Source organism: Bubalus kerabau, chromosome 13, assembly GCF_029407905.1.
Source record: "Bubalus kerabau isolate K-KA32 ecotype Philippines breed swamp buffalo chromosome 13, PCC_UOA_SB_1v2, whole genome shotgun sequence".
Taxonomy (NCBI): Eukaryota; Metazoa; Chordata; class Mammalia; order Artiodactyla; family Bovidae; genus Bubalus; species Bubalus kerabau.
In genome coordinates, this window is record NC_073636.1 from 34,637,874 (window position 1) to 34,664,720 (window position 26,847).

Genomic DNA, 26,847 nt, shown 5'->3' on the forward strand with positions numbered 1-26,847 from the left:
AGTGGAGGTGATGGAATTCCAGTTGAGCTATTTCAAATCCTGAAAGATGATGCTGTGAAAGTGCTGCACTCAATACGCCAGCAAATTTGGAAAACTCAGCGGTGGCCACAGGACTGGAAAAGGTCCGTTTTCATTCCAGTCCCAAAGAAAGGCAATGCCAAAGAATGCTCAAACTACTGCACAATTGCACTCATCTCACACGCTAGTAAAGTAATGCTCAAAATTCTCCAAGCCAGGCTTCAGCAATACATGAACCGTGAACTTCCACTTGTTCAAGCTGGTTTTAGAAAAGGCAGAGGAACCAGAGATCAAATTGCCAACATCTGCTGGATCATGGAAAAAGCAAGAGAGTTCTAGAAAAACATCTATTTCTGCTTTATTGACTATGCCAAAGCCTTTGCCTGTGTGGATCACAGTAAACTGTGGAAAATTGTGAAAGAGATGGGAATACCAGACCACCTGACCTGCCTCTTGAGAAATCTGTATGCAGGTCAGGAAGCAACAGTTAGAAGTGGACATGGAACAACAGACTGGTTCCACATAGGAAAAGGAGTACATCAAGGCTGTATATTGTCACCCTGTTTATTTAACTTCTATGCAGAGTACATCATGAGAAACGCTGGACTGGAAGAAGCACAAGCTGGAATCAAGATTGCTGGGAGAAATATCCATCACCTCAGATATGCAGATGATACCACCCTTATGGCAGAAAGTGAAGAGGAACTCAAAAGCCTCTTGATGAAAGTGAAAGCGGAGAGTGAAAAAGTTGGCTTAAAGCTCAACATTCAGAAAACGAAGATCATGGCATCCGGTCCCATCACTTCATGGGAAATAGATAGGGAAACAGTGGAAACAGTGTCAGAGTTTATTTTTCTGGGCTCCAAAATCACTGCAGATGGTGACTGCAGCCATGAAATTAAAAGACGCTTACTCCTTGGAAGGAAAGTTATGACCAACCTAGATAGCATATTAAAAAGCAGAGACATTACTTTGCCAACAAAGGTCCATCTAGTCAGGGCTATGGTTTTTCCTGTGGTCATGTATGGATGTAAGAGTTAGACCGTGAAGAAGGCTGAGCGCCGAAGAACTGATGCTTTTGAACTGTGGTGTTGGAGAAGACTCTTGAGAGTCCCTTGGACTGCAAAGAGATCCAACCAGTCCATTCTGAAGGAGATCAGCCCTGGGATTTCTTTGGAAGGAGTGATGCTAAAGCTGAAACTCCAGTACTTTGGCCACCTCATGCGAAGAGTTGACTCATTGGGAAAGACTCTGATGCTGGGAGGGATTGGGGGCAGGAGGAGAAGGGGATGACAGAGGATGAGATGGCTGGATGGCATCACTGACTCGATGGACGTGAGTCTGAGTGAACTCCGGGAGTTGGTGATGGACAGGGAGGCCTGGCGTGCTGCAATTCATGGGGTCACAAAGAGTCGGACACGACTGAGCGACTGAACTGAACTGAGTGCTTGAGATACAGCATGCCTTTAGGGAAGCCCTTGTCTGGCAGGAACGATAGACGGCCATCATCAGTGTGGAGATTATGACAAGGAGACAGGAGAAGTCTAGTTCTCAATCTTCTATTTATTTTTGCATTGTTTCTCATATGGCCCTTTCTGTGATCATCCCTAGATTATAGATTGCAAAATAGATAAGACAAGCTTTACATTATGTGCAGCTCCACCCAACCTGCCACGTGGTCTGTCTCAAAATTCATAGCTGCACAACTGAATGTCTCGTTTTATATTCTGAGTGAAAGTTGATGGTTAGAGGAATGAGATGGGCTAAGAGGTCATTACAGTGTTCCAGACAAGAGGTGATGGCTTATATTAGAGCAGAGATAACAGACATGGGTGGGAAGGAGTGTATTTGGAACATGTTCCTATGCAGACTTAGTGACAGCTTAGATATGTGGGGGTAGGGAGAACGAGGAATTGTGGATCAGTGCTTCTCAAATCTTAGTGTGAATGTGAATTGCCTGGGGATTTTGTTGAAAGGTAGATCCTGATTCAGCAGATCTGAGGTGGGGCCACAGATTTCTGGGTTTCCAGGAGATGAGCAACATTGTTGGTCATGGACCAGTCGTTAAGTGGCAGGGGTGAGTTAACTTAAGTGTCAAGCTCCAGTGACTGGAAGATGATGTGAATATCTCAGATGGGAAACACTGGAGAAAAGAAAGGTTGAGGAGGATCTGGAAGGTGGAGTGAAGTCCTTGTGGAACATTCAGGTTGAAAATTACAGATAGCTGAAAATTTGGAGCTTCAGCATAAGAGAGTGTTAGGCCTAGAGATACAAATTTGGAAATCAGTTACAGTTAAGTAAAGGCACAAGAATGAACATTACCTGCAAGAAAGAGATAAAGGTATTATTAGAAATTCCTGTTTGCTAGAATTTTAATGTTCCATTTAAGTTACTTTATAAGCCAGCAAGAGGAAAGAAATTGGATAGGTGAGTCTCCTGCATGTGAACCAGCTGTGGGTATAAATTCAGAAGTGGACAAATCTTCTTTGGAAAACCCCTTCAATCCTCTGTTTTGACCGTAGATCAGGTTAACTGTTCCTTGCTGTGCTGCTTCTGTTTAGTTGCTAGGTCACGTCTGACTCTTTGCTACCCCATCAACTGTAGCCCACCAGGCTCCTCTGTCCATGGAATTCTCCAGGCAAGAATACTGGAATGAATAGCCATTCCTTTCTCCAGGGGATTTTCCCAACCCAGGGATCAAACGCAGGTCTCCTGTTTGGCAGGCAGATTCTTTACCACTGAGTGGGAAACACGAAAAGTGGGTAGAGTGCAGTGTGATGAATACAGTGGTGGGGAGGGGTAGCAGGGACCCATGACTCAGTGGGAGGACACAGGACAGCTTTTCTGAGGAAGTAGCGTTTAGACTGAGACCAGCAGGCTGAGTGGAGGTGATCATAAAGAGGACAGGAAGGGTATAAGAGCAATGACTTGGAGGGGACAAGGCCCTGCAGGTTGAAGGAGCCCGGTGTGTCTGGACTGCAGAGTGAGAGATGAGGCTGGAGAGGAACAATGACAAGGCCCATTCCCTTGGGACTTGGTCGAGGGAGTGTGGAGGGAGAAAATGATGTATTTTCCAAAGGAAAAAGTGGTTCAAACAATAGTCCTATGCATATGGTTTTATAAGGCTTTTATGGACTGGCCTAGTAATGGAATGACTCATAGAAACATGGTCCCCGTCGGAAAATGTTTTGGGCTTCAAAAATTTAGTTTAACTTGCAAATTTTTTTCACTGTTTGGGAACTACTCGCATAGGCACATAGCTAGTGCTGTTTGTTATTTGTGCTCCAACGTGCTTTCTCTGGTATTTATCTGTATGGCTACAGTGTTTACTTTATACCCTCTGATAGGAATCAAAAGTATCATTCCACAGATCAAGGAACAGATTTAGAAAATATATGGAAATAAAAATAGAAATCTTATTACAAATTGTTTGGTTTTTGGAGTTTGTCCCGTAAAGTTAAGGATTCCTCTGTAAACTATATTTGTATAGTGTTGTGTATACGACAATATGAAAAATGAAACTGACATGAAAACTGTTATAAACAGAAAGTAAGAGAGATTGGTATGGCTTCTTTATTGAAGTCAGATGGAATGCTTAAGGTAAACAGTACATGGGTAAAATACCTACCTTTTAAAAATACTTTAATAACCATGAACTTTAGCTTATCATCATCAAAATTATCATCATTATCTTCATTACTGGCTATTGTTATCACTAGAAATACTAGATTTTTTAAAGCAGAAAAGACATGTTAAGTTCCCTCCCTTTATAAATTAGAACTACATGAGCTTCATTTTGTTTAATAAGTGAAACTTTAGGCAGAAACTCCTTCAGATTCCCAGGTCTTCAATTGGCTAAAATAGTAAAGAACCTACCTACAATGCAGAAGACCTGGGTTCGCTCCCTGGGTTGGGAGGATCCCCTGGAGAAAGGAATGGTCTCTAATAGGCAAAGTTATTTTTATTTGCACCCATCTTGTGAAAATCTTTCTTTCTATATCAGAATGCTTTCAGCTGGTAAAAAGAACAGGTGACTGAGTTGTAAATAGCTTAAAAAATAAGTAAATTTAATAATCTCATATAAATAGAACTCTGAAAGAAAGAGGGTTTTGTAGTTGGTTCATGTAGCAGCTAACTGCTGTAGTTAGGCTCTTGGGATGTTTCTGTCTTTCTGTTCTGCCATCATGGATCAGTTAGCCTTTGTCCTCTAGCTAGCTTGTCCCTTTCTAGTCTTGAGGTGGCAGGCAGCTTCAGCTCCAAGATTTACATCTTCGTATCAAAGTATCCAAGATTGAAACAAGAGGTGTCTCTTGTCTTAATTTGGCTGCTATAACAAAATGCTATGTAGTGGGTGGCTTAAACTACAGACATTGTATGTCTCGCAGTTATGGAGTCTGGGAAGTCCAGGATCAAGGTGCCTGAAGATTTGATTCTTCATGAGCTTGCAGACAGGTCTCTCTTTTCTAGTTTCCTCACATGGTGGAGAGGAGAAACACCTCTCCACCTTGTCTCTTATTTTATGTGGACCATGAAATTAAAAGATGCTTACTCCTTGGAAGGAAAGTTATGACCAACCTAGACAGCATATTAAAAAGCAGAGACATTACTTTGTCAACAAAGGTCTGTCTAGTCAAGGCTATGGTTTTTCCAAGTAGTCATGTATGGATGTGAGATTTGGACTATAAAGAAAGCTGAGCGCTAAAGAATTGATGCTTTTGAACTATGGTGTTGGAGAAGACTCTTGAGAGTCCCTGGACTGCAGGAGATCACACCAGTCCATCCCAAAGGAAATCAGTCCTGAATATTTATTGGAAGGACTGATGCTGAAGCTGAAACTCCAATGCTTTGGCCACCTGATGCGAGAACTGACTCATTGGAAAAGACTCTGATGCTGGGAGGGATTGGGGGCAGGAGGAGAAAGGGACGACAGAGGATGAGATTGTTGGATGGCATCACTGACTGAATGAACATGAATTTGGGTAAACTCCGGGAGTTGGTGATGGACAGGGAGTCCTGGAGTGCTGCAGTTCTTGGAGTTGCAGAGTCAGACACAACTGAGTGACTGAACTGAACTGAATCTCATTATGGGACTCCATCCTCATAACCTAACAAACCCTAATAGCCTCCAAAGACCTCACCTCCACATACCATTACAGTGGGGATTAAGGCTTTAATATATGGTCTTGGGGGAACACAGACGTTCAGACCTTAGCATCTTTGTTTCTTTTTTGAAAAAAAAAAAAAAAAAAAAATTTTATTGGAGTAAAGTTGCTCCAGTGGTCATGTACAGTTGTGAGAGCTGAACTATAAAGAAGACAGAGCATCAAAGAATTGATGCCATTGAACTGTGGTGCTGAAGAAGACTCCTGAGAGTCCCTTGGGCAACAGGGAGATCAAAGCAGTCAATCTTAAGGGAAATCAACCCTGAATACTCTTTGGAAGGATTGGTGCTAAAGCTGAAGCTCCAGTATTTTGGTCACCTGATGTGAACAGACGACTCACTGGAAAAGACCCTGATGCTGGGAAAAATTGAAGACAGAAGGAGAAGAGGAAGTCAGAGGATGAGATGGCTGGATGGCCTCACCAACTCAATGGACATGACTTTGAGCAAACTCCAGGAGACAGTGAAGGCCAGGGGAGCCTGGCGTGCTGCAGTCCAGGGGGTTGCAAAGAGCTGAACACGACTGGGCAGCTAAACAACAGCATAGTTGCTTTACAATGTTGTGTTAGTTTCTGCTGTATAGTAAAGTGAATCAGCTCTATGTTTACATATACCCCTTCTTTTTTGGATTTCCTTCCTATTTAAGGAATGACCTTTATTTATTTATTTTTTAATTTATTTTTAATTTGAGGGAAATTGCTTTACAGTATTGTGTTGGTTTCTGCCATACAACAACACGAATCAGCCATAATTACACATATATCACCTCCTCCTTGAGTCTGCCTCCCCTGCCTCCGTCCCATACCTCTAGGTCATCACAGGGCGCCAGACTGGGCTCCCTGTGTTATGTAGCAACTCCTCACCAGCTACCTATTTTACATGTGGTCATAGCATCTTTCTTACGTCTTTTTTGTTGTTGCTGTTAAAATATTTATTTATTTGCTGTGCCCGGTCTTAATTGTGGCACATGGGATTTTTAGTTGCAGCATGTGAACTCTCAGTTGCAGCATGGAGGATCTAGTTCCCTGACCAGAGTTCAAACCCTGGGCCCACTGCATTGGGAGTGTAGAGTCTTAGCCACTAGATCACCAGGGAAGTTGCTTATGTGTTTTTATCAGAGTGAAAAAAAGAAGCCTCCCAGAAGACTTGACTTCACTAGCCAAATCTACATCCTATATCCCATTTCTAAACCAGTCAGTGGCAGGGGGTACAAAAGTCCTGTGATTGGCTTTGACTACTTAGGATTCATGGTCCCCCCGCCCCTTCCCTGAGAAGAACACAATTAGGATTCTGTTATCCAGGATGGAAAGTGGACTGGGAGGCAGCCCCTCTTGCCCACCATCCCTTCCAAGCCCAGCTTCTCTGCCTGGGCTCTGAATCCGTTCCTGCCTCTTGGAGGACCTTATTCTGTTGATCATTTTTTACTCATCTTTATTTCTAGTCTGTATCCTCTTTGTCTTTAAGTTTATTGGAAGAAGGGTCTATGTGTGCTGTCTCCATTTCTTTTCTTCCACTTTATTCCTTAAATCTCCTGTAACCTGGTTCTGCTGCTCCTCATAATAGACCTCCCCTCTGACATGATCAGTGCCCACCCATTGCCCAGGCCTTTGCCAGCATCATTAACTAGTGTTGGGTGAGACCAGAGCTTCTCCACATTCTCCAGGTTTAGTGTATAACCAGAATCATTTGGAGGGTGATGGAAGTACAGACCCCTGGTTTCCATCCTGAGTTTCTGAGTCAGTTAAATCTGAGCTGGGGCTTGTAAAACTGAGCTTACTTAACCTCTCTGGTGGTTTTCTGGTAGTCATGTATGGATGTGAGAGTTGGAGTATAAAGAAAGCTGACTCCCAAAGAATTGAGGCTTTTGAACTGTGATGTTGGAGAAGACTCTTGAGAGTCTCTTGGACTGCAAGGAGATCAAACCAGTGCATCCTAAAGGAAATCAGTCCTGAATATTGATTGGAAGGACTGATGCTGAAGCTGAAACTCCAATGCTTTGGCCACCTGATGAGAGCAGCTGACTCATTGGAAAAGACCCTGATGCTGGGAAAGACTAAAGTTGGGAGGAGAAGGGGATGACAGAGGATGAGATGGTTGGATGGCATCACCAACTTTATGGACATGAATTTGAGCAAGCTCTGGGAGTTGGTGATGGCCAGGGAAGCCTGGTGCACTCCTGTCCATGGAGTCACAAAGAGTCGGAAATGACTGAGCGACTGAACTGAACTGAACCTCTCGGGACATTTGATACGGATTTTACTAACTACTACCTTCTTTCTGAGTTTCAGAACTCAAAATCAGACCTGCAGTTCTTATTCCTCCTGTGTTCTCTTTCTCTTTTTAAAGTTGATGAATGGCAATGTTCTTTTTCTCAAGTAGGAAACCTGAAACTCATTGTAATTCTTTATTCTTCCTTACCCCCATCTACAGTCAATTCATGTTCCACACTCTAAATATCCCTCGAGCACATCCTTTTGTCTCCCTCTCTATTGTCTCTGCTTTAGTTTGAGCCATTTCTTTTCACCATGTTGCTATTATGCTCTCCAAAAGTGCTTGTCTAGCACCAATCTCAGACTTTCTTATATTTATACTTCATACTTTAGCACAGTGAGTTTTTTTTTTAAAGATGCAAGCCTAATTACATTATTCCTGAGCTCAAAATTCTTTGGCCTCCCACACCTTCTAGATAAAATCCAGACTCCCTCCCATGCAAGCAGAGGGCTTCAAAACCGGGTCTCTGCCTGCCTGTCTAAGTGTTTGCTCCTCTTCCTTCTCCACTCTTCCTGGGCTTTAGGACTGAACTGGCTTTGATTCTGAGTTCTCTTGGGCTTTTGGACGTTTGCCTGAAACACTTTTCTCCCTTTAGTGCTTATCTTCCAGGACTTAGCTCAGGGTTACCTCTCCTATCGCCCCACTTCCCTGGTCCCTTTTCTGTCCCTGGAAATTAGATGCTCCTTTTCTGTACAGCCATGAGGTATGTAACTTGTACTCATTTAGCTGTTAAACACAGTACTCAGTTCTGGAGGTTTATTTGGTGCTTGTCCTCCTCTAGACTATGATTTCTTTAAGGACACAGATTGTACTTTTCTTATTTCTTAATATAGCTTCTAACATCATAATTAATCAATGTTTGTTGAGTGATTGAATGTTAAAGACTTTTGAGTGATAAAAGCTGGTCATAAAACCCAGTCTGGAAAAGTTAGGACCCACTCTGGGGAACACTTTGGAGGGTGACAAAAACACTGTAGACTTCACATCTGGTTGGATTTGTTCAAGATTCTGGAGGAATTGGTATTTCTTGGAGTCTGTGACAGAGTGGGCATGGGAGTTGGTGATGTATTATAGCAGTCACTTCAGTGATGTTCAAACATCACTTCAGTGATGTTGCCATTTTCATTTCTTTTATAACTTGGGTGATATCTGGAAATAAAATTGCTCTTAAGAGATCTTTAGCATATTCAGAACTCTGCCAGTAAGACAGAAACATGTAGTTCCAAACTTTTCTCATATACCTATGTCTGTATCTGTGTTTATTTATATAGACATATTTGTTTATTTCCTTGTTCTTTGAGAAGTTTATGCAAACTTAAAAACAAATTGTGGTTGTCACAAGCTGCCATCTTTGTGATAGATAAATTTTATTTCTAAGTTTTAGATGACACCACCCTTATGGCAGAAAGTGAAGAATAACTAAAGAGCCTTTTGATGAAAGTGAAAGAGAAGAGTAAAAAAGTTGGCTTAAAGTTCAACATTAGGAAAACTAAGATCATGGCTTCCAATCCCCTCACTTCATGGCAAATTTATGGGGAAACAGTGGGAACAGTGGCTGACTTTATTTTTTTGTGCTCCAAAAATCACTGCAGATGGTGATTGCAGCAATGAAATTAAAAGACACTTCCTCCTTGGAAGGAAAGTTATGACCAACCTAGATAGCATATTACAAAGCAGGGACATTACTTTGCCAACAAAGGTCCGTCTAGTCAAGGCTATGATTTTTCCAGTGGTCATGTATGGATGTGAGAGTTGGGCTATAAAGAAAGCTGAGCACTGAAGAATTGATGCTTTTGATCTGTGGTGTTGAAGAAGACTCTTGAGAGTTCCTTGGACTGCAAGGAGATCCAACCAGTCCATCCTAAAGGAGATCAGTTCTGGGTGTTCATTGGAAGGCCTGATGCTGAAGCTGAAACTCCAGTACTTTGGCCACCTCATGCGAAGAGCTGACTCATTTGAAAAGACCCTGATGCTAGGAAAGATTGAGGGCAGGAGGAGAAGGGGATGACAGAGGATGAGATGGTTGGATGGCATCACTGATTCAATGGACATGGGTTAGTGTAGACTCCAGGAGTTGGTGATGGACAGGGAGGCCTGGCGTGCTGCAGTTCACAGGGTCAGAAAAAGTCGGACATGACTGAGCGACTGAACTGAACTGAAGTTTTAGAAATTGAATATTTAATTGACCATAAATGTATTATGGTTTTCACTTGTGACAAATGGAGAAGAAATGGCAACCCACTCTAGTGTTCTTGCCTGGAGAATCCCAGGGACAGGGGAGCCTGGTGGGCTGCCGTCTCGGGGGTCACACAGAGTCGGACACGGCTGAAGCAATTTAGCAGCAGCAGCAGTGACAGACGACATTGAGCATCTTCTCATGTGTTTGTTAGCCATTTGTAAATCTTCTTTGGAGAAGTGCCTATTCCAATCCTTTGCTAATTTAAAAATTTTAAATTATGAAAATAATTTTGATTATATAATTGTTTACCTTCTTATTAAAGATTTACAAGTTCATTATAACTGATACAAGTCCCTCTTCAGGTATGTGATATATGATTATTTACTCCTGTCTGTGTTTTTCCCCCCACTTTCTTTATAGTATCATTTGCAGCACAAAAGTTTTTTATTTAGATGTGTCCCAATTAATCTGTTTTTTCTTTTGTCACTTGTACTTATGGTATCATATTTAACAAACCATTGCCTAATCCAAGACCGTAAAGAATTACTGCTCTTTGTCTTCTCAGAGTTTTGTAGTTTTAGCACTTAATTTGAAGTCTCAGATTCATTTATAATTAATTTTTATGCAAGAAAATGTCCAACATTGTTATGATTTTTTGTATGTGGATATTCAGTCATCCCTACACCATTTGTTGAAGAGGCTGTACCTTGCCATTGTTTTGGATAGCACAGTTTGTCAAAATAGGCTATAAATGTAGGAGTTTATTTCTGAATCCTTAATTCTCTTCCATTGTTTTACATACTTGTCTTTGTGTCAGTACCGTACTGTATTGATCACTGCAACTATATAGTAAGTTTTGAAATTGGGATATGTGAATCTTCCAACTCTGTTCTCCTTTTTCTATGCTTGTTTGGCTATTCTGAGTTCTTTGCATATCTGAATTAGTTTTAGGATCAATTTTTTCTTAAATAGCTGCAGAAAAAGGCAGCTTGGATCTTAGTAGTAATTGTGCTGAATATATAAATGAATTGGGAGTATTGACATCCAAACAATATTAATTCTTAATAACCCATGAATATAGCATGTTTTGTCTATAATTTCTTCCAATAATGTTTTGTAGTTTCCAGTGAGAGAGTCTTATACTATCTTTGTTAAATATATGCCTTCTGAGTACTTTATTCTTTTTGATGTGATTGTAAATGCAGCTGTTTTCTTAATTTCATTCTTTCACTTTTGATTTGGTCATTGCTGTTGTATGCAAATAGATTGAATTTTATTTTATTTTTGGATCCTGCAACCTTGCTGAACCTGGTGACTTGTGTTTAATTTTTTTTAGTAGATTCCTTAGAATTTTCTACAAAATCATATTATCTCTGAATTGTTGTTTAGTTGCTCAGTTGTGTCTGATTCTTTGCGACCCAATGGACTGCAGCACGCCAGGCTTCCCTGTCCTTCACCAACTCCTGGAGCTTGCTCAAACTCATGTCCATTGATTCAGTGATGCTGTCCAACCATCTCATCCTCTGTCGTCCCCTTCTTCTCCCACCTTCAGTCTTTCCCAGCATTAGGGTCTTTTCCAATGAGTCAGTTCTCGCATCAGGTGGCCAAAGCATTGGAGTTTCAGGTTCAGCATTAGTCCTTCCAATGAATATTCAGGACTGATTTCCTGTAGGATTGAATGGTTTGATCTCCTTGCAGTCCAAGGGACTCTCAAGAGTCTTCTCCAACACTACAGTTCAAAAGCATCAATTCTTTGGCACTCAGCTTTATAGTCCAACTCTCAATCTGTATGAGACTACTGGAAAAACCGTAGCTTTGACTAGACGGACCTTTGTCGGCAAAGTAATATCTCTGTTTTTTAGGTTGTCTAGGTTGCTGTCTAGATTGGTCATAGCTTTTCTTCCAAGGAGCAAGCATCTTTTAATTTATGGCTTCAGTCACCATCCGCAGTGATTTTGGAGCCCAAGAAAATAAAGTCTCTCACTGTTTCCATTATTTCCCCATCTATTTGTCATGAAGAGATGGGACTGGATGCCATGATCTTAGTTTTTTGAATGTTGAGTTTTAAGCCAGCTTTTTCTATGAATAGGGACAGTTATACTTATTCCTTTCCAACTCTGGGTGCTGAGGTTTTTTTTTCTTACCTAATTGCATTGGTTAGAACCTGCAGTGAAATGTTGAGTAGAAATGGTAAGAAATAGGACTTTATTTTCTTATTCCTAGTTTTAGGAGGGATACATTGAGTGTTTTTCTATTCCTGATTTGTTGAATGCTTTTTATGACAAGAGGGTATTGGATTTTGGGAAATACCCTTTCTGTCTGTCGATATGATCATGTGGTTTTTATTTTTTATTTGTATGGTTGATAGAGTGATTTTTTTGTGTGTGTTGAGCTAACCTTGCATTCTTAGGGTAAATCCCACTTGGTTGTCTTCTATAATACTTCTGTATATTGCTGGATTTTAGTTTGCTAATATTTTGTTGAAGATTTTTGCCTCTGTAGCCATAAAGAATATTGGTAGTTATTGCATGATATCTTTTTCTAGTTTTGGTATCAGAGTACTGCTGGCCTCATAGAAGTATTATCTCCTTTTTTTTTTGAGGGGGGGAGAATTTGTCAATGATTGGTATTAATTCTCATTTAAATGTTTGGCAGAATTCACCTGTGAAGCCTTCTGAGTTAGAAGTGTTTTTAATCACCAATTCAGTCTCTTTACTCGTTTTAAGTTTATTCAGAGATTGTTTTTCCTTCAGTAAGTTTTAGTTTTTTGTGTATTTCTAGGAATTTGTTCTTTGCTTCTAAATTATCCAATTTGTTGGTTTACAGTTGTTCATAGTATGCCTATGTGATACGTTTTATTTCTGTATGGCTAATAGTAATGTCTTTTTGTTCATTTCTGATTCTGGTAATTTGTGTGTTCTGCCATTTTTTTCTTGGTCACTCTAACTAAATGTGGGAGACCCAGGCTTGATCTCTGGGTTGTGAAGATCCCCTGGAGAAGGGGATGGCTTCCCACTCCAGTATTCTTGCCTGGAGAATTCCATGGATAGAGGATCCTGGTGGGCTATAGTCTATGGGATCACAAAGAGTCAGAAATGACTGAGCAACTAACACTTTCAAAACTAAAAGGGTGTTAATTTTGGAGATCTTTTCAAAGAAACAACTTTCATTTTCATTGATTTTCTATCTTTTTTCTAGTCTTTATTTCATCTATTGGCACTTTAGTCTATATTATATCCTTCCTCCTGCCTGCTTAGGTTTAGATTGGTTTTTTTCTTGGCTCTTAAGATGTAAGATAGGTTAGTGATTTAAGATCATTCTTCTTTTCTAATATCTGCATTTACAGCTATAAAATTTCTCTAAGCATTGCTTTCTTTGTCTATACTGCATGAATTTTGGTATGTTGTATTTTAGCTTTCATTCATCTCAGGGTATTTTCTAATTTCCTTTATGATTTCTTCTTTGTTTCACTGGTTATTTACCAGTATATTATTTTATTTCCATGTATTTGTGAATTTCCAGAATTTCCTTCTGTTACTGATTTCTGATACACATTCCATTGTGGTCATAGAACATTCTTGACGTGATTTTAATCACTTTAAATTATGAAGGCAGTTCATGGTCTAGAGTATGGTCTGTTTTAGAGAATGTTTAATGGACACTTGAGAGGAATGTATATTGTGTTGTTGGGTGAAGTGTACAGAGATCTGGCAGGTCTAGTTGGCTTATAGTTTATTTCAATCTTCTATTTCTCTATTGATTTTCTTCCTGGTTGTTCTATCTAATATTGAAATGGGATAAAGAAATCTCTCATTATAATTTTTGAATTGTTTATTTATTCTTTCAGCTCTTCTTTGCTGTTGTTGTTTTGCTTTTAAAGTCTGTTTTGTCTGATTCTTCTATGGTTGCTGTTTGCATAATGTGTCACTGTGTATCTTTTTACTTTCATCAAAACTAAAATGTGTCTCCTATAAACAACATATGGTACAGTTTTTAAAAATGCAATGAGATAATCTCCAACTTTTGGTTGGATTGTTTAACCTGTTCACATTTAATATTATTGATATGGTTTGATTTAAACCTGCCATTTTGCTTTTTGTTTTCCATAGGTCTTATGCGTTTCTTTGTTCTTTTTTTTTAATAAGCAAATCTCTTCCAGTGTGGTATCTTAGCTCCTTTAATAATTTTAAAATTAAACATTTTGAATTATTTCCTTAGTGTTTGCTCTAGGACTTTCTATACAGATCTTAAAAGAATCTACTTCTGATATTTACCTAGTTTCAGCAAAATAAACTTTAGTATAGCTCTGTTTCTTTCCCCCCTATTTTGCTACTCTTGTTATTCATAGTATGTCTGTATATTTTAGAAACCCAACAGTATATTGTTATAATTTTTACTTTATATAAATCTTTAAAAAAAATCTTAAGTCTTTTAAAGCAGCTAAGAGAAGTAAGGAGAGTAGGTACATATTTATGGAGCTACAATAATTTTTCTATTTTTCATTTGCTTCATGTATTCTGTGGATTTAAATTACCATCTGGTGTTATTTCCTTCTCTAACGCAGCTTTGCTGTCATCTCTGCTTCTTTTTTTTAATCAAATATATAAAACTTTATATCTTATTAGCCCAACAATACAATTGTATGCTTATTGTTTTATTGAGTTGCTCTTTAAATCAGTTAAGAGAAGGGAAGGAAATGTATAGTTATAGTTTTACATAATTACTTTTATTGGCAGTCTTGTTTTTTGTGTGGATTCAAATTACCATTTGGTGTCATTTGCTTTCAGCCTGAAGAATTCTCCAGTATTTCTTGTTAAATAGATCTTCTAGCAACACATTCTCTCAGTTTTTGTTTTTTTGGGAATGTGTTGATTTCACCTTCATAGATGAGAGAGAGTTTTGTTAGACATAAGATCTTAATTCACAGTTTTTTATCTTTAGCACTTTGAATACTCAGTCCTACTGCCTTCTAGTTTCTTCTGCTTCTGATGATAAGTCAGTCAGCTGTTAGTCTTATTGATATCCCTTTTATGTGATGAGTCATTTTTCTCTTGCTAATTTCAAGATTTTTTCTTTTTTCTTAACACTTTGATTATACTTTTTCTGGGTGTATATCTCTTTATATTTATCTGGTTTGGAGTTTGTTGAACTTCTTAATGTATAGATTACTAATGTTTTCATCAAATTTGGGAAGATTTCAGCCTTTATTTAAATCTTTTTTCTGCCCCTTTCTCTTTTTCTGTGGTGGTCTATTCACTCTTTTCATTTTTTTCTCCCCATCCTTCAAATTGTACAATATCTATTGACTCATGTATGCTGTTGAGTTCCTATAGTGAATTTTCCACTTCAGTTATTGTACTTCTTCAGTTATTGTACAATTTCAGATTTTCTATTTGGCTCTTTTTTTTATCATTTCTCTATCTTTATTGATATTCATTGTACTTTCTTTTAATTCTTTTTACATGATTTCCTTTAGTTCTATGTGAAAGTGAAAGTTGCTCAGTGGTGTCCAACTCTTTGCGACCCCATGGACTATACAGTACATGAAATTTTCTAGGCCAGAATACTGGAATGGGTAACCTTTCCCTTCTCCAGGGGATCTTTCCAGCCCAGGGATCAAACTCAGGTCACCTGCATTGCAGGCAGATTCTTTACCAGGTGAGCCACAAGGGAAGCCCAAAAGTATTGGAGTGGGTAGCTTATCCCTTTTCCAGCACATCTTCCCAACCCAGGAATCAAATGGGGTCTCCTGCATTGCAGGTGGATTCTTTACCAACTGAGTTATCAGGGAAGCCCAACTTATTTATAATAGCTGATTTGAAGTCTGTATCTGTTAAGTCTAACATCTAGCCCCTTTAAAATCAATTTATATTGCCTGTTTTCTTTCCTGCAAATGGGTTTTCTGTTTCTTTGCACATTTTGCCATATTTGTTGAAAACTGGAAAATTTAAATAACACATAGCAACTCTGTGGACTTATCACCTTGGAGCTGGGGGTTAATGTTGTTTCCTTAGTTATTTATGTATTTTTTACTGACTTGACTGAACTGACAATGTGAAGGTATTTCCCTCAGTGGACAGCTTTGGAGGCCTGTACTCAAATTTATTTTCTTGTTTTTTTTCTTTTACCTTAAGGGTAAAAGACTACTACTACCCCTTAAGGGTCACCCCTTGGTTAATATAAACCACTTGTTGTTTTAAAGCTGTGCTGATACCCTCCTAGCCAGTTAGACTTTTACTCATTACCATTAGATGTGTGTGTTGCGAATGCTATCCTAGTTGGAAGAATTTAGGTATTACAGTTCATAAAGGAAAGGCAGGACAAATTCTTGAGGTTTTTCTTTGACTTAATGGTTTTTAAGATAATTAATTGGTTCCCTATCATTTCTTGAAAGTGACCAATTTTTTAAAAAAAATAGTAAATTCTTAGCATTAAACATATTTGATGAGTTTTAATCCATCTCAATCATTGTCATTAATGAAGCTCAAATTATTCCATCTTTGCCCAGTGGAAGCCTTTTGAAATTGGCTCGTGAGTTCCAGAATTAGCCATTTCTCTAAGAAGCTCTGGTCTCTAAGGAATGCTCAGTGATGCTGGTTTGGTCTTTGTAGGCCTTTTCAGTCATCAGAGCTCAGAACTATATGCACATATTTAAGATACAATAAAATACCTCACATGTTCATATTGATGCTTCCAATTAAAACTCTGGACTACAGTGCAATTGAATCTTCCTTTTACATCTCCTTTTGTCTATGCCAAGAATCCTGGTTTTGAAAGACTCAAGTGATTATAGAATTAGAAAATCCCATAATCACTCATTTTTATCCCATATTACACATGTAGCAATCTCAAATGACAACAGTAATACTACTGAAAACATGATTATTGAAAGCATTAAAAAACATATTTTTTATGTTCTCTCGCCATCTTTATAGCACTTAGGACTGACAATGTCTTCTGAGACATTGTTTGTTTAGCAAAATGAAATGTTTGCCAAGTAGCACTTTAGAACACTTTCTCTTTCTCAGACTTCCTGTTAGAACGGTGATAAAAAAGAGAAGGAAGACATAACCTTGTTCCTTAAAACCTGGGTTGTTGGGTTATCTGGTATCATTCTGGTATAGAAAGATGTGGCCCTAAAATCTGAGGTTTTATTCTTCTTTAAAGGTACTGTTAGTGATTTGACTGCATGCTTCCTGAGATGAAACTGGTTCATTTTCTACTTTTATCAGGGAGCAGCTTCCATGGGGTGGAGGTGCTTGATACTTCTAATGGTCTCTTACCTAGTGTATTTGGTTGTGCAGAGAAATGCAAGTAGCAGGAGATATAGCTGTCTATGCTATCATAGCTTTTGTGAGTGCACGATAGATAGATGATAGGTAGTTAGACTGATAGACAGATGATAGATACACAATAGAAAGAAAGAGAGAAAGAAAGGGCTTCCCTAGTGGTTGAGTGGTTAAGAATTCGCCTGCCAATGCAGGTAACACAGGTTCGATCACTGGTCCAGGAAGAGGCCACATGCCACAACTAGAGTTTGCATGCTGGCACTGAATGGCCTCACATTCTGCATCTAAGACCCAGCACAGCCAATAAATAGAAAGAAAGATGGATAGGGAGAAAGAGATTTTATGTTAAGGAACTGGCTCACATGATTGTGGGAGCTAGCAAGTGTGATACTTGTAGAGTAGGCCAACAGGCAGAAATTTTAGGTACAAGTTGATGATGTAACCTTGAGTCAGAATTTGCAGGGCAGTTCAGCAGACTGGAAACTCAGGCAAGGTTTCTTTGTTGGACTTGAGACAGAATTAATTGCTTCTTCCTTGAGAAAGTTCAGTCTTTGCTGTTAAGGCCTTAAACTGTTTGGATGAGGTCCCCCACGTTATGGAGAATAATCTGTTTGAAGTTAGCTGATTGTAATTGTTAATCACATCCACAGGACCTTCACTGCAACATGTAGACTAGTGTTAGATCAAACTAGCCAAATTGACACATAAAGTTAACCACCACAGTTGGGTTAACCATTTATTACCCAAACTGAAGATTCTTTCTGAAAATAAGTACTAAAAAATAATGAAATAATATGATTTTATTTGTTGATTGACAGATTATTTTTATTTGAGCTATGGTTTTTCCAGTGGTCATGTATGGATGTGAGAGTTGGACTGTGAAGAAAGCTGAGTGCCAAAGAATTGATGCTTTTGAACTGTGGTGTTGGGGAAGACTCTTGAGAGTCCCTTGGACTGCAAGGAGATCGAACCAGTCCGTTCTGAAGGATATCAGCCCTGGGATTTCTTTGGAAGGAATGATGCTAAAGCTGAAACTCCAGTACTTTGGCCACCTCATGCGAAGAGTTGACTCATTGGGAAAGACTCTGATGCTGGGAGGGATTGGGGGCAGGAGGAGAAGGGGACGACAGAGGATGAGATGGCTGGATGGCATCACTGACTCAACATGAGTCTGAGTGAACTCTGGGAGTTGGTGATGGACAGAGAAGCCTGGTGTGCTGCGATTCATGGGGTCACAAAGAGTTGGACATGACTGAGTGACTGAACTGAACTGAACTGACTGAAGAAGTTATTTTAAAATAAATTTCTTTCTGAAAAATATTAACATATTTCCATGTTAATATAAAAAACCCAAATCATCAAGACAAATATCAAAGCAAAACAAAACTGTTTCATGCTGAATTTTTTCAACTTTAAAAAGAACATAAATAGAATTCTCAGTAAAAGTTTATATACATTATTTAGTTTCTTCATCGTAATTTGTTTGTAGTCCTGGGTCTCTGTATTTTTCTGAAAGAAATGTAGTTTTGAAACATGGTTGTATTATTTTTGTTTCCTAAAATTGTAGTCTTCACAGTTTCATTTTTGATTACCAAACTTGAAATTGTTTATTTTTTCAGTAGTTATTACTTGCTGTAAATCATACATTTTTAAATTTGAGAGTAGAACATCTGTGTAGGTACTAAGGTACCTGGTAAGTTAAAGCAAATTCTACTTAATTGAGATCATTGTAAATTTTAATTTTTTTAAATAGTTTAACATGAAAATATTCTAGCCCAAATATTTTCATAGGCATGGTCTTTTTTTACTCTATTTAGAGTACCTTTATTCAATGAAATTTTTACAAGAGAAAACTTGTCAGATAAGTTGTATCTGACAAAAAAGTTAGAAATCTTTTTTGAACATTTTACCAAATTTAGATGCTGCTGTTAATAGATTGTCAGCGTTTGAAATCCATTTTATCCTGGTACAAAATATAAACATATCTAAGTAAAAAGCCTTGGTTCTCTGTGTAGATTAAATCTGAATTAAAGATTTCCAACTAACTGAACAAAATGAAGCCAATATTTATTTTTAAAATTTTTATTGGAGTATAGATGCTTTTCTGTATTGTTAGTTTCTACTGTACAGCAAAGTAAACCAGCCACACATGTACATATATCCCCTGTCTTCTGAATTTCCTTCCCATTTAGGTCACCACAGAGCACTGAGTAGAGTTCCCTGTATACAGTAGGTTCTCATTAGTTATTTTATACATAGTAGTGTATATAAACGTCAATCCTGATTTCCCAATTCACTCCATCCCCCCTTCCCTCTTGTCCATATGTTTATTATGAAGCCAGTATTTAAAGTGCTCAATTGAAAAAAATTCCACGCTATTGATGATTTTACTGAGTCTTAAAAACCTTAAAGATTTCTAAGATATATAGCAAAATCTGGGAGTTGGTGATGGACAAGGAAACCTGGCGTGCTGTAGTCCATGGGGCTACAAAGAATCGAACTTGACTAAGCAACTGAACTGATAGCAAAAAGAGAAAATATGTATTGCTACGTTGGAGTAGTTTTTATTCAACATCATATTTGTCAAAAAATATTCTGGTTCACTTTCTTTAACTCTGTGTGTGTGTGTATATAAATATTTGTCAGTGTTGTTTGGTAAATTGTCTGTCTTTGGTGAATATAATTGTGGGATGTGTTTGCATCTACTTAAACGTCATATATTGCCATTTACGTGGTATGGTTGTGAATTAGGTGTTAATCACAACCATGTTCAAGCTAGTTTCTGTTCTGTGCTTTATAAATTAATAAGAACATTGATTTTTACTCTGTGATAGTGTGCTCAACCAAAGTTTGTGTTATCATTGTAAAATCAAATATAGTGTCTCCTCATTATTTATGAATTCCATTTTGTGATTCTCCCTACTCACAAAAAAATTAATTGAAACTCTCAAAGCAGTATTCTTGGCCCTTTTCTAGTTATTTAGGGCCATAGTAACATGGCACCCCACTCCAGTACTCTTGCCTGGAAAATCCCATGGACGGAGGAGCCTGGTAGGCTGCAGTCCATGGGGTCGCTAAGAGTCAGACACGACTGAGCGACTTCATTTTCACTTTTCACTTTCATGCATTGGAGAAGGAAATGGCAACCCACTCCAGTGTTCTTGCCTGGAGAATCCCAGGGACAGGGGAGCCTGGTGGGCTGCCGTCTATGGGGTCGCACAGAGTCGGACACGACTGAAGTGACTTAGCAGCAACAGAAAATTTGAGTTGCTCAACCTACTTGTTCCCAGCTGAGGTAAAGCAAAGCTTTATTTCAGCTCTCACACTCTCACAGTATACACCTTTCAGGGTGTCACTTTTTTCTTTTCTTTTTTGGTGATTTCACTGTTTACAGTAGCTCCAAGGCACACTGTTGAAGTGCTATATACAGTGTTCCTAAGTGCGAGAAGGCTACTATGTGATGTATTTTACAGAGAAAATACATGTCTTAAATAAGCTTTATTCAGGCATGAGTTAGTGCTATGGACTGTGAGTTCAGTGTTAATGAATCAATAATATATATTAAATATAGTGTCTTTATACAGAAACATGTAAAACACAAGGTTTTGTTGATTAATTGATGAGATTAATTGATGAAACTGTTGTAGCAGAGGCTCACAGGAACCTAACTCCTTGTTTGCTCTAAGAGCAGTAGTTTGGTGTTTGCTAATTTATGTTCAAAAGCATCAATTCTTCGGCACTCATCTTTCTTCACAGTCCAGCTCTCACATCCATACATGACCACTGGAAAAAACCATAGCCTTGACTAGATGGAACTTTGTTGGCAAAGTAATGTCTCTGCTTTTAAATATGTTATCTAGGTTGGTCATAACTTTCCTTCCAAGGAGTAAGCGTCTTTTAATTTCATGGCTGCAGTCACTATCTGCATTGATTTTGGAGCCCCCCAAAATAAAGTCTGACACTGTTTCCAATGTTTCCCCATCTATTTCCCATGAAGTGATGGGACCAGATGCCATTATCTTCGTTTTCTGAATGTTGAGCTTTAAGCCAACTTTTTCACTCTCCTCTTTCATCAAGAGGCGTTTTAGTTCCTCTTCACTTTCTGCCATAAGGGTGGTGTCATCTGCATATTTGAGATTATTGATATTTCTCCTGGCAATCTTGATTCCAGCTTGTGCTTCTTCCAGCCCCGCATTTCTCATCATGTACTCTGCATATAAGTTAAATAAGCAGGGTGACAATATACAGCCTTGACATACTCCTTTTCCTGTTTGGAACCAGTCTGTTGTTCCATGTCCAGTTCTAACTGTTGCTGCCTGACCTGCATACAGGTTTCTCAAGAGGCAGGTCAGGTGGTCTGGTATTCCCATCTCTTTCACTCTTTTCCATAGTTTATTGTGATCCACACAGTCAATGGCTTTGGCATAGTCAATAAAGCAGAAATAGATGTTTTTCTGGAACTCTCTTGCTTTTTCCATGATCCATCAGATGTTAGCAATATGATCTCTGGTTCCTCTGCCTTTTCTAAAACCAGCTTGAACATCAGGAAGTTCACGGTTCACGTATTGCTGAAGCCTGGCTTGGAGAATTTTGAGCATTACTTTACTAGCATGTGAGATGAGTGCAATTGTGCGGTAGTTTGAGCATTCTTTGGCATTGCCTTTCTTTGGGATTAGAATGAAAACTGACCTTTTCCAGTCCTGTGGCCACTGCTGAGTTTTCCAAATTTGCTGGCATATTGAGTGTATCACTTTCACAGCATCATCATTTTAGGATTTGAAATAGCTCAACTGGAATTCCATCACCTCCACTAGCTTTATTCATAGTGATGCTTTCTAAGGCCCACTTGACTTCACATTCCAGGATGTCTGGCTCTAGGTGAGTGATTATACCATCGTGATTATCTGGGCTGTGAAGATCTTTTTTGTATAGTTCTTCTGTGTATTCTTGCCACCTCTTCTTAATATCTTCTGCTTCTGTTAGGTCCATACCATTTCTGTCCTTTATCGAGCCCCTCTTTGCATGAAATGTTCCCTTGGTATCTCTAATTTTCTTGATGAGATCACTAGTCTTTCCCATTCTGTTGTTTTCCTCTATTTCTTTGCATTGATTGCTGAGGAAGGCTTTCTTATCTCTCCTCGGTAGTGTTGGAGAAGACTCTTGAGAGTCCCTTGGACTGCAAGGAGATCCAACCAGTCCATTCTGAAGGAGATCAGTCCTGGGTGTACATTGGAAGGACTGATGCTAAAGCTGAAACTCCAGTACTGTGGACATCTCATGCGAAGAGTTGACTCATTGGAAAAGACCCTGATGCTGGGAGGGATTGGGGGCAGGAGGAGAAGGGGATGACAGAGGATGAGATGGCTGGATGGCATCACCGACTCAATGGACATGAGTTTAAGTAAACTCCTGGAGTTGGTGATGGACAGGGAGGCCTGGCGTGCTGCAGTTCATGGGGTCGCAAAGAGTTGGACATGACTGAGTGACTGAACTGAACTGAACTGAATTTAGTGTTCATGATGACTTTGTAGAACTTAGTTACTGTGACTAATGAGAACTAACTGTAGTTTTATCTTTGTTTTTGAACTTCTTAACTGAATTGGAATAGCAGCTATGCAGTGTCAGGTGTATTACATAGTACAGAATAAACTTCCAAAGGCTCTATGTTGATTCCATAAATTGGATGAAAACAGTCAAACCATTTTTGGAATTAACTGATTTCTTCTATTTGATGTATTAATATCTCCTCACAACTGATAGAAAGCTGGCATCATTTAACTGAATTTCTTCTCTATTAGAGCCAAGAGAAGAATAATTGTCAATTAGCTTTGTAAACAAGATACTTTGTAATCAGAACTGAGCACTGTTAATCTCAAGACCAGTCATTTGATCTAAATGAAGAGTCATGGTTTGTAGATCAATATTGTATATAAAACATTTTTTTCCATCTGCTTTTCTTAAATTAATACCTTCAAGGTAGTTACAGCTGGGGCAGCAGCACTGACTATTTCTCCCACCTCCACCCAAGACTGAAGGAAGGATTGAGCTGTCCCTTGGCTACTGCTGTCCAAGTGCACTTGCCTTTTCTGCTCATGGTTCAGATGCTGACTCTGTGAATGAGATGTCAGTTACAGCCCATCCAGCAATGGGTTACTGCTCAGGGTCTTCACATTTAACCACAGGCTAAATTGACAACTAGGCTTAGGGCGCAGGCATCTCACACTGCTCAATGAGATCAGGGCAGAGCGTGGAAGTAAATGTTCTGGCTTGCTATAATGCTGTCATTGAAAGTCACCAGGAAGTGGAAAATCCAAGACAAATAATAAATTGAATGGGACATTGCAACAATGGACATAAGTTGGGACTGTCTCAGTCAAAATGCCACACATGGATACTTTACCAGGCACGTGTCTTCTCAAAAATCTCTTAATCCTTAACTCCTGGTTACTGTTTTCCCCTCACCAAGGCTGTGCCCTCAATGTGATTCACTTGTTTGTGACCAGTTAGTAATTTCCACAGCATTATGCACATGGAAAAGAATGTGAAGCATTCTTCTTAGTCAGTTTTATTCATTGTGGTACTCCTTTTTTTTCTAGAACATTTTCTATTCATCTTAAAACTTGTATTAAATTTTGCATGCCTTCATTTTTAAACTAAAGATGTAATACATTTATGAAATTGTTCCTCACATTAGTTCTTTACCTTAAAAAAAATACCATACTATAATTTAGAGTGAAATTTGGGGATGAAAGGAATACAGTTGTTGCATATATTTGATAAAAATGGATTATCTGAATATGATTGTGATAACATTTTATATTTATATTATATTTAATATTTATATTTGATTTATATTCTATTACAGGACTAATGAAAAGGATTCACCATATCTTAGGACTTTTTATGGAGACTTAAGAGATAGGTAAGTGCCAAGCATTTTTTGAAAAGATATATTTGAAACATTAAATAATTTGATTGCATCGGTTCCTGACAAAAATAGGCAAAGGAGTATATTTTACTTAAGCAATTTACCTTTTATTCTTCTCAGTAAAAATAGTATAAATACCATGTTTACATGAATTTAATGTAACATTCTCTGATATCCAATAAATCACACTTTCCAGGGAGCCTTAGATTTATTTTCTGTAATAATTATAATGAGAACATTGTTAATAAGATGAACAAGTTAGGCATATTTCAAAACTTAAAGTCCTAAAAAGAAATCATTAAATGCAAAGTGGTGCCCTGGCTTGGATCTCAGGACTGAAAAAAGACATTAATGGGAAAACAGGTGAAATCCAGATAAAGTCTGTAGCTTAGTCAATAGTAATGTACCAACATCCTTTTCTTAATGGTGACAAATGTACCATGGTAATGTAAGATGCTAACTTTAGGTGGAATTTGGTAAAAGGAACATGGAAACTTTATAGTACCTTTGCAACTGTCCTGTAAATCTAAAATTATTCCAAGATAAAAAGTTTTAATTAAAGCCAAAAAATCAAGATTTATTTGAAAATTATACTTCTATAGAAAATTATAGGAGTAGCTTTTCTGTGTAACAGTTTGAAAGATCAAAATGGCTGCTTTTAGAAAAACCCAGATTCCATGCAATAGAGATGCAGGGAAATATGAGACTATAGGTTTCATTTTACAGTTCATGGGAGGTGGGATTTCGTTTTCTGGACATTGACCTGGTGTCCGTGAACATCTCCTTGAACTCAGTTATAGACTTGCTTTTTAGTTCCTTTAAGGTACGTGTGTGTTCTTCAGTGATTTAGTACAGCTCTTTCTATTAATATAAGCAGGCCCCTTACATTGTTCACAGACTACTGCGTTTTTCTTTTCTGTGGTATATCTGTTAGAAGCAAAAACACCAGTGATGTGACTCAGTGGTTTGGAGTTGAGATCCTTTTAGGGTGGTTTTGTTCAGTCATAGCTACTTGAGCTTCTAGGTCAAGTGCTAGACACAGTTGACCTGTCATGAAGGAGTATGAATAAAGCTGAGCATAACTCTTAAATAGCCATTTCTGTAGTTGAGCTGAAATAATTGATTGCTGTCAGATAATTGAAATTCTCAGTTTCCAAAATGAACTCTAGCAGTATAACTCTTTTAAATTTATATAAATATTAAAGGACTATAAGAAAGAAGCTCTGTAGTTTGCTGAAACTATTATATAACTTTTCATTAATAAAATTAAATAGCCCTGCTGGCCTTATAAATGGTCTCCTGCTGCTGTTGCCAACTTTAGTGATTTTAGTTAAACTTAAATTTCATCAAGGGAAATAGAAATATATTGTACTTAAAGGATAGACATTTAAAACAACAGACCCAGACCTGAATGACTTTTGCAGAATAATTATTGGCCTTGAAGAGTTCTTTTGCTTGATGATATTTTTTCAGAATTGGTGTTATCAATATCATATCAATAGAATTTGCATCTTTACTTCCTAATTATGTAACATACTTGTGCCAGCCTTTGTAGGAAAGTTTTTAAAAAGGGAGGAACATTCTTTTAGGACAAGTTGAAATTTCATTATAGTTCACACAGACAAAACAAAAAAGTCTTTTTATTGTTTTTCTGTGCTCAAAGAGCATTAAAAATGTTGTTTCTGGAAACATGCTTTACCATTCAGCTGGCTGGCTGTCATTTTACCTAACGTATAAATGAAGGTAGCACATAGGTACTGCATACTTGCTGTGTACCCTTTTTACTTTTTGTTTACGATGGTCTCATTTAATCTTACAAACACCTATGAGCTAGTTTGGAATTCCCATCGTAGATGAGGTCAGAGGATAACAGATGTCTCCAGGCCAACCCTGAGGGAGTGAGGAAGAACGACTCTGTGCCCATGGTGTTGAGTACCTACAGTCTGGTTCCTAATGTTACCAGCTTCCAGGGAGCCCTGAGTCCAAGGACACATGGTAAACTTCCCATTACTGCAACTTGTCTGGGTTAAGGATGTCTAATCCCTCTGGTGACCTAGAGCAGAATCCCCCAGGGTTGCAGGCGTGGAGTAGAGTCTGCTGGTCCCCGTTCCAGCCTTGCCTTGGCTCATCCTCTGGCTCCTGAGCTTGTCAGTTGTTGTTCTCTGTCACCTGATTAATTGCCGAACACTCACTCATTGTGTGCTCCATTGATCAGATGCCAAGAACTCTTGGCAGCTCTGCGGAACATGATCTCAGTGTGCCTCCTGGTCAGTGCTGGGCAACTTGAAGTGGTTAGTGGGGGTGAGAACTTGGATTCAGAAGCCAGGACCCGCGCCAGAAGCCAGGGATGGGTAATTGAGTGGCTGGCACGTGAAATGGAGTGCTCCAGACTCATCAGTAGTCTGGGAGGCAGAAGGGGAACTGCACATGACTTTGAAAGGTGGTCTTTGAAGATCATGATGGCTGGCTGTGGATTTTGTAGTTTGTAGATATAAAATAATTCTAGTTGCTTTTTGAGGAGGAATGAGAATGTTGCCAGCTTATTCATTATACTGCTCATTACACTGGGCAGAGATCTCTCTGTAACTTTTACCCGTCAGTTCCACCTGTGTCCTTCTGTGGTTCTAAATCTCCAGTCCTTCTTACTCTTGAAAGCATAACATAGAAATACAATTACAAAATCTCGTTTGCAGTCTCCTCTTCTTCAGTCTCAGGAAGTTGCCTTTCTTCAGTCAGTTCATGACTGCTTTCTCCATTTTTTCTCTATGTGATCTCCTGTATCCTTCACGCTAAATATCATCTGGCCCCCTTGTTTATTTCTTTACCTCAATCTTTCCCATGAGCTCCAGGCTCCTATCTATGTCCCCCTGTCCAACATCTCTATTTAGAAGTATAATAAAATTTCAAACTTAATGGATCTGCATAGAACTCTTGGACCAAAACTTCTGGCTGCTGCCAATGACAGTGGGTTCTGTCTCTGACAGTGTCAAGTTGAAGCTTA

At 38.6% G+C, this 26,847-nt stretch overlaps 1 protein-coding gene across 26 annotated transcripts in view; it reads left to right on the forward strand.

Moving 5' to 3' along the window:
- The window catches only part of ZNF438 (zinc finger protein 438), a 191,102-nt gene that overhangs the window by 42,617 nt on the left and 121,638 nt on the right, over positions 1-26,847 (forward strand). For all 26 annotated transcript variants that reach the window (XR_008701505.1, XR_008701503.1, XR_008701507.1 and 23 more), the window contains one exon: positions 23,784-23,840. Coding sequence is in view for 1 of the 26 variants with exons in the window: in XM_055543986.1 (XP_055399961.1) it covers positions 23,784-23,840 (57 nt within the window). In the remaining 25 variants the exon portion in view is untranslated. The remainder of the gene's footprint in view (positions 1-23,783; positions 23,841-26,847) is intronic.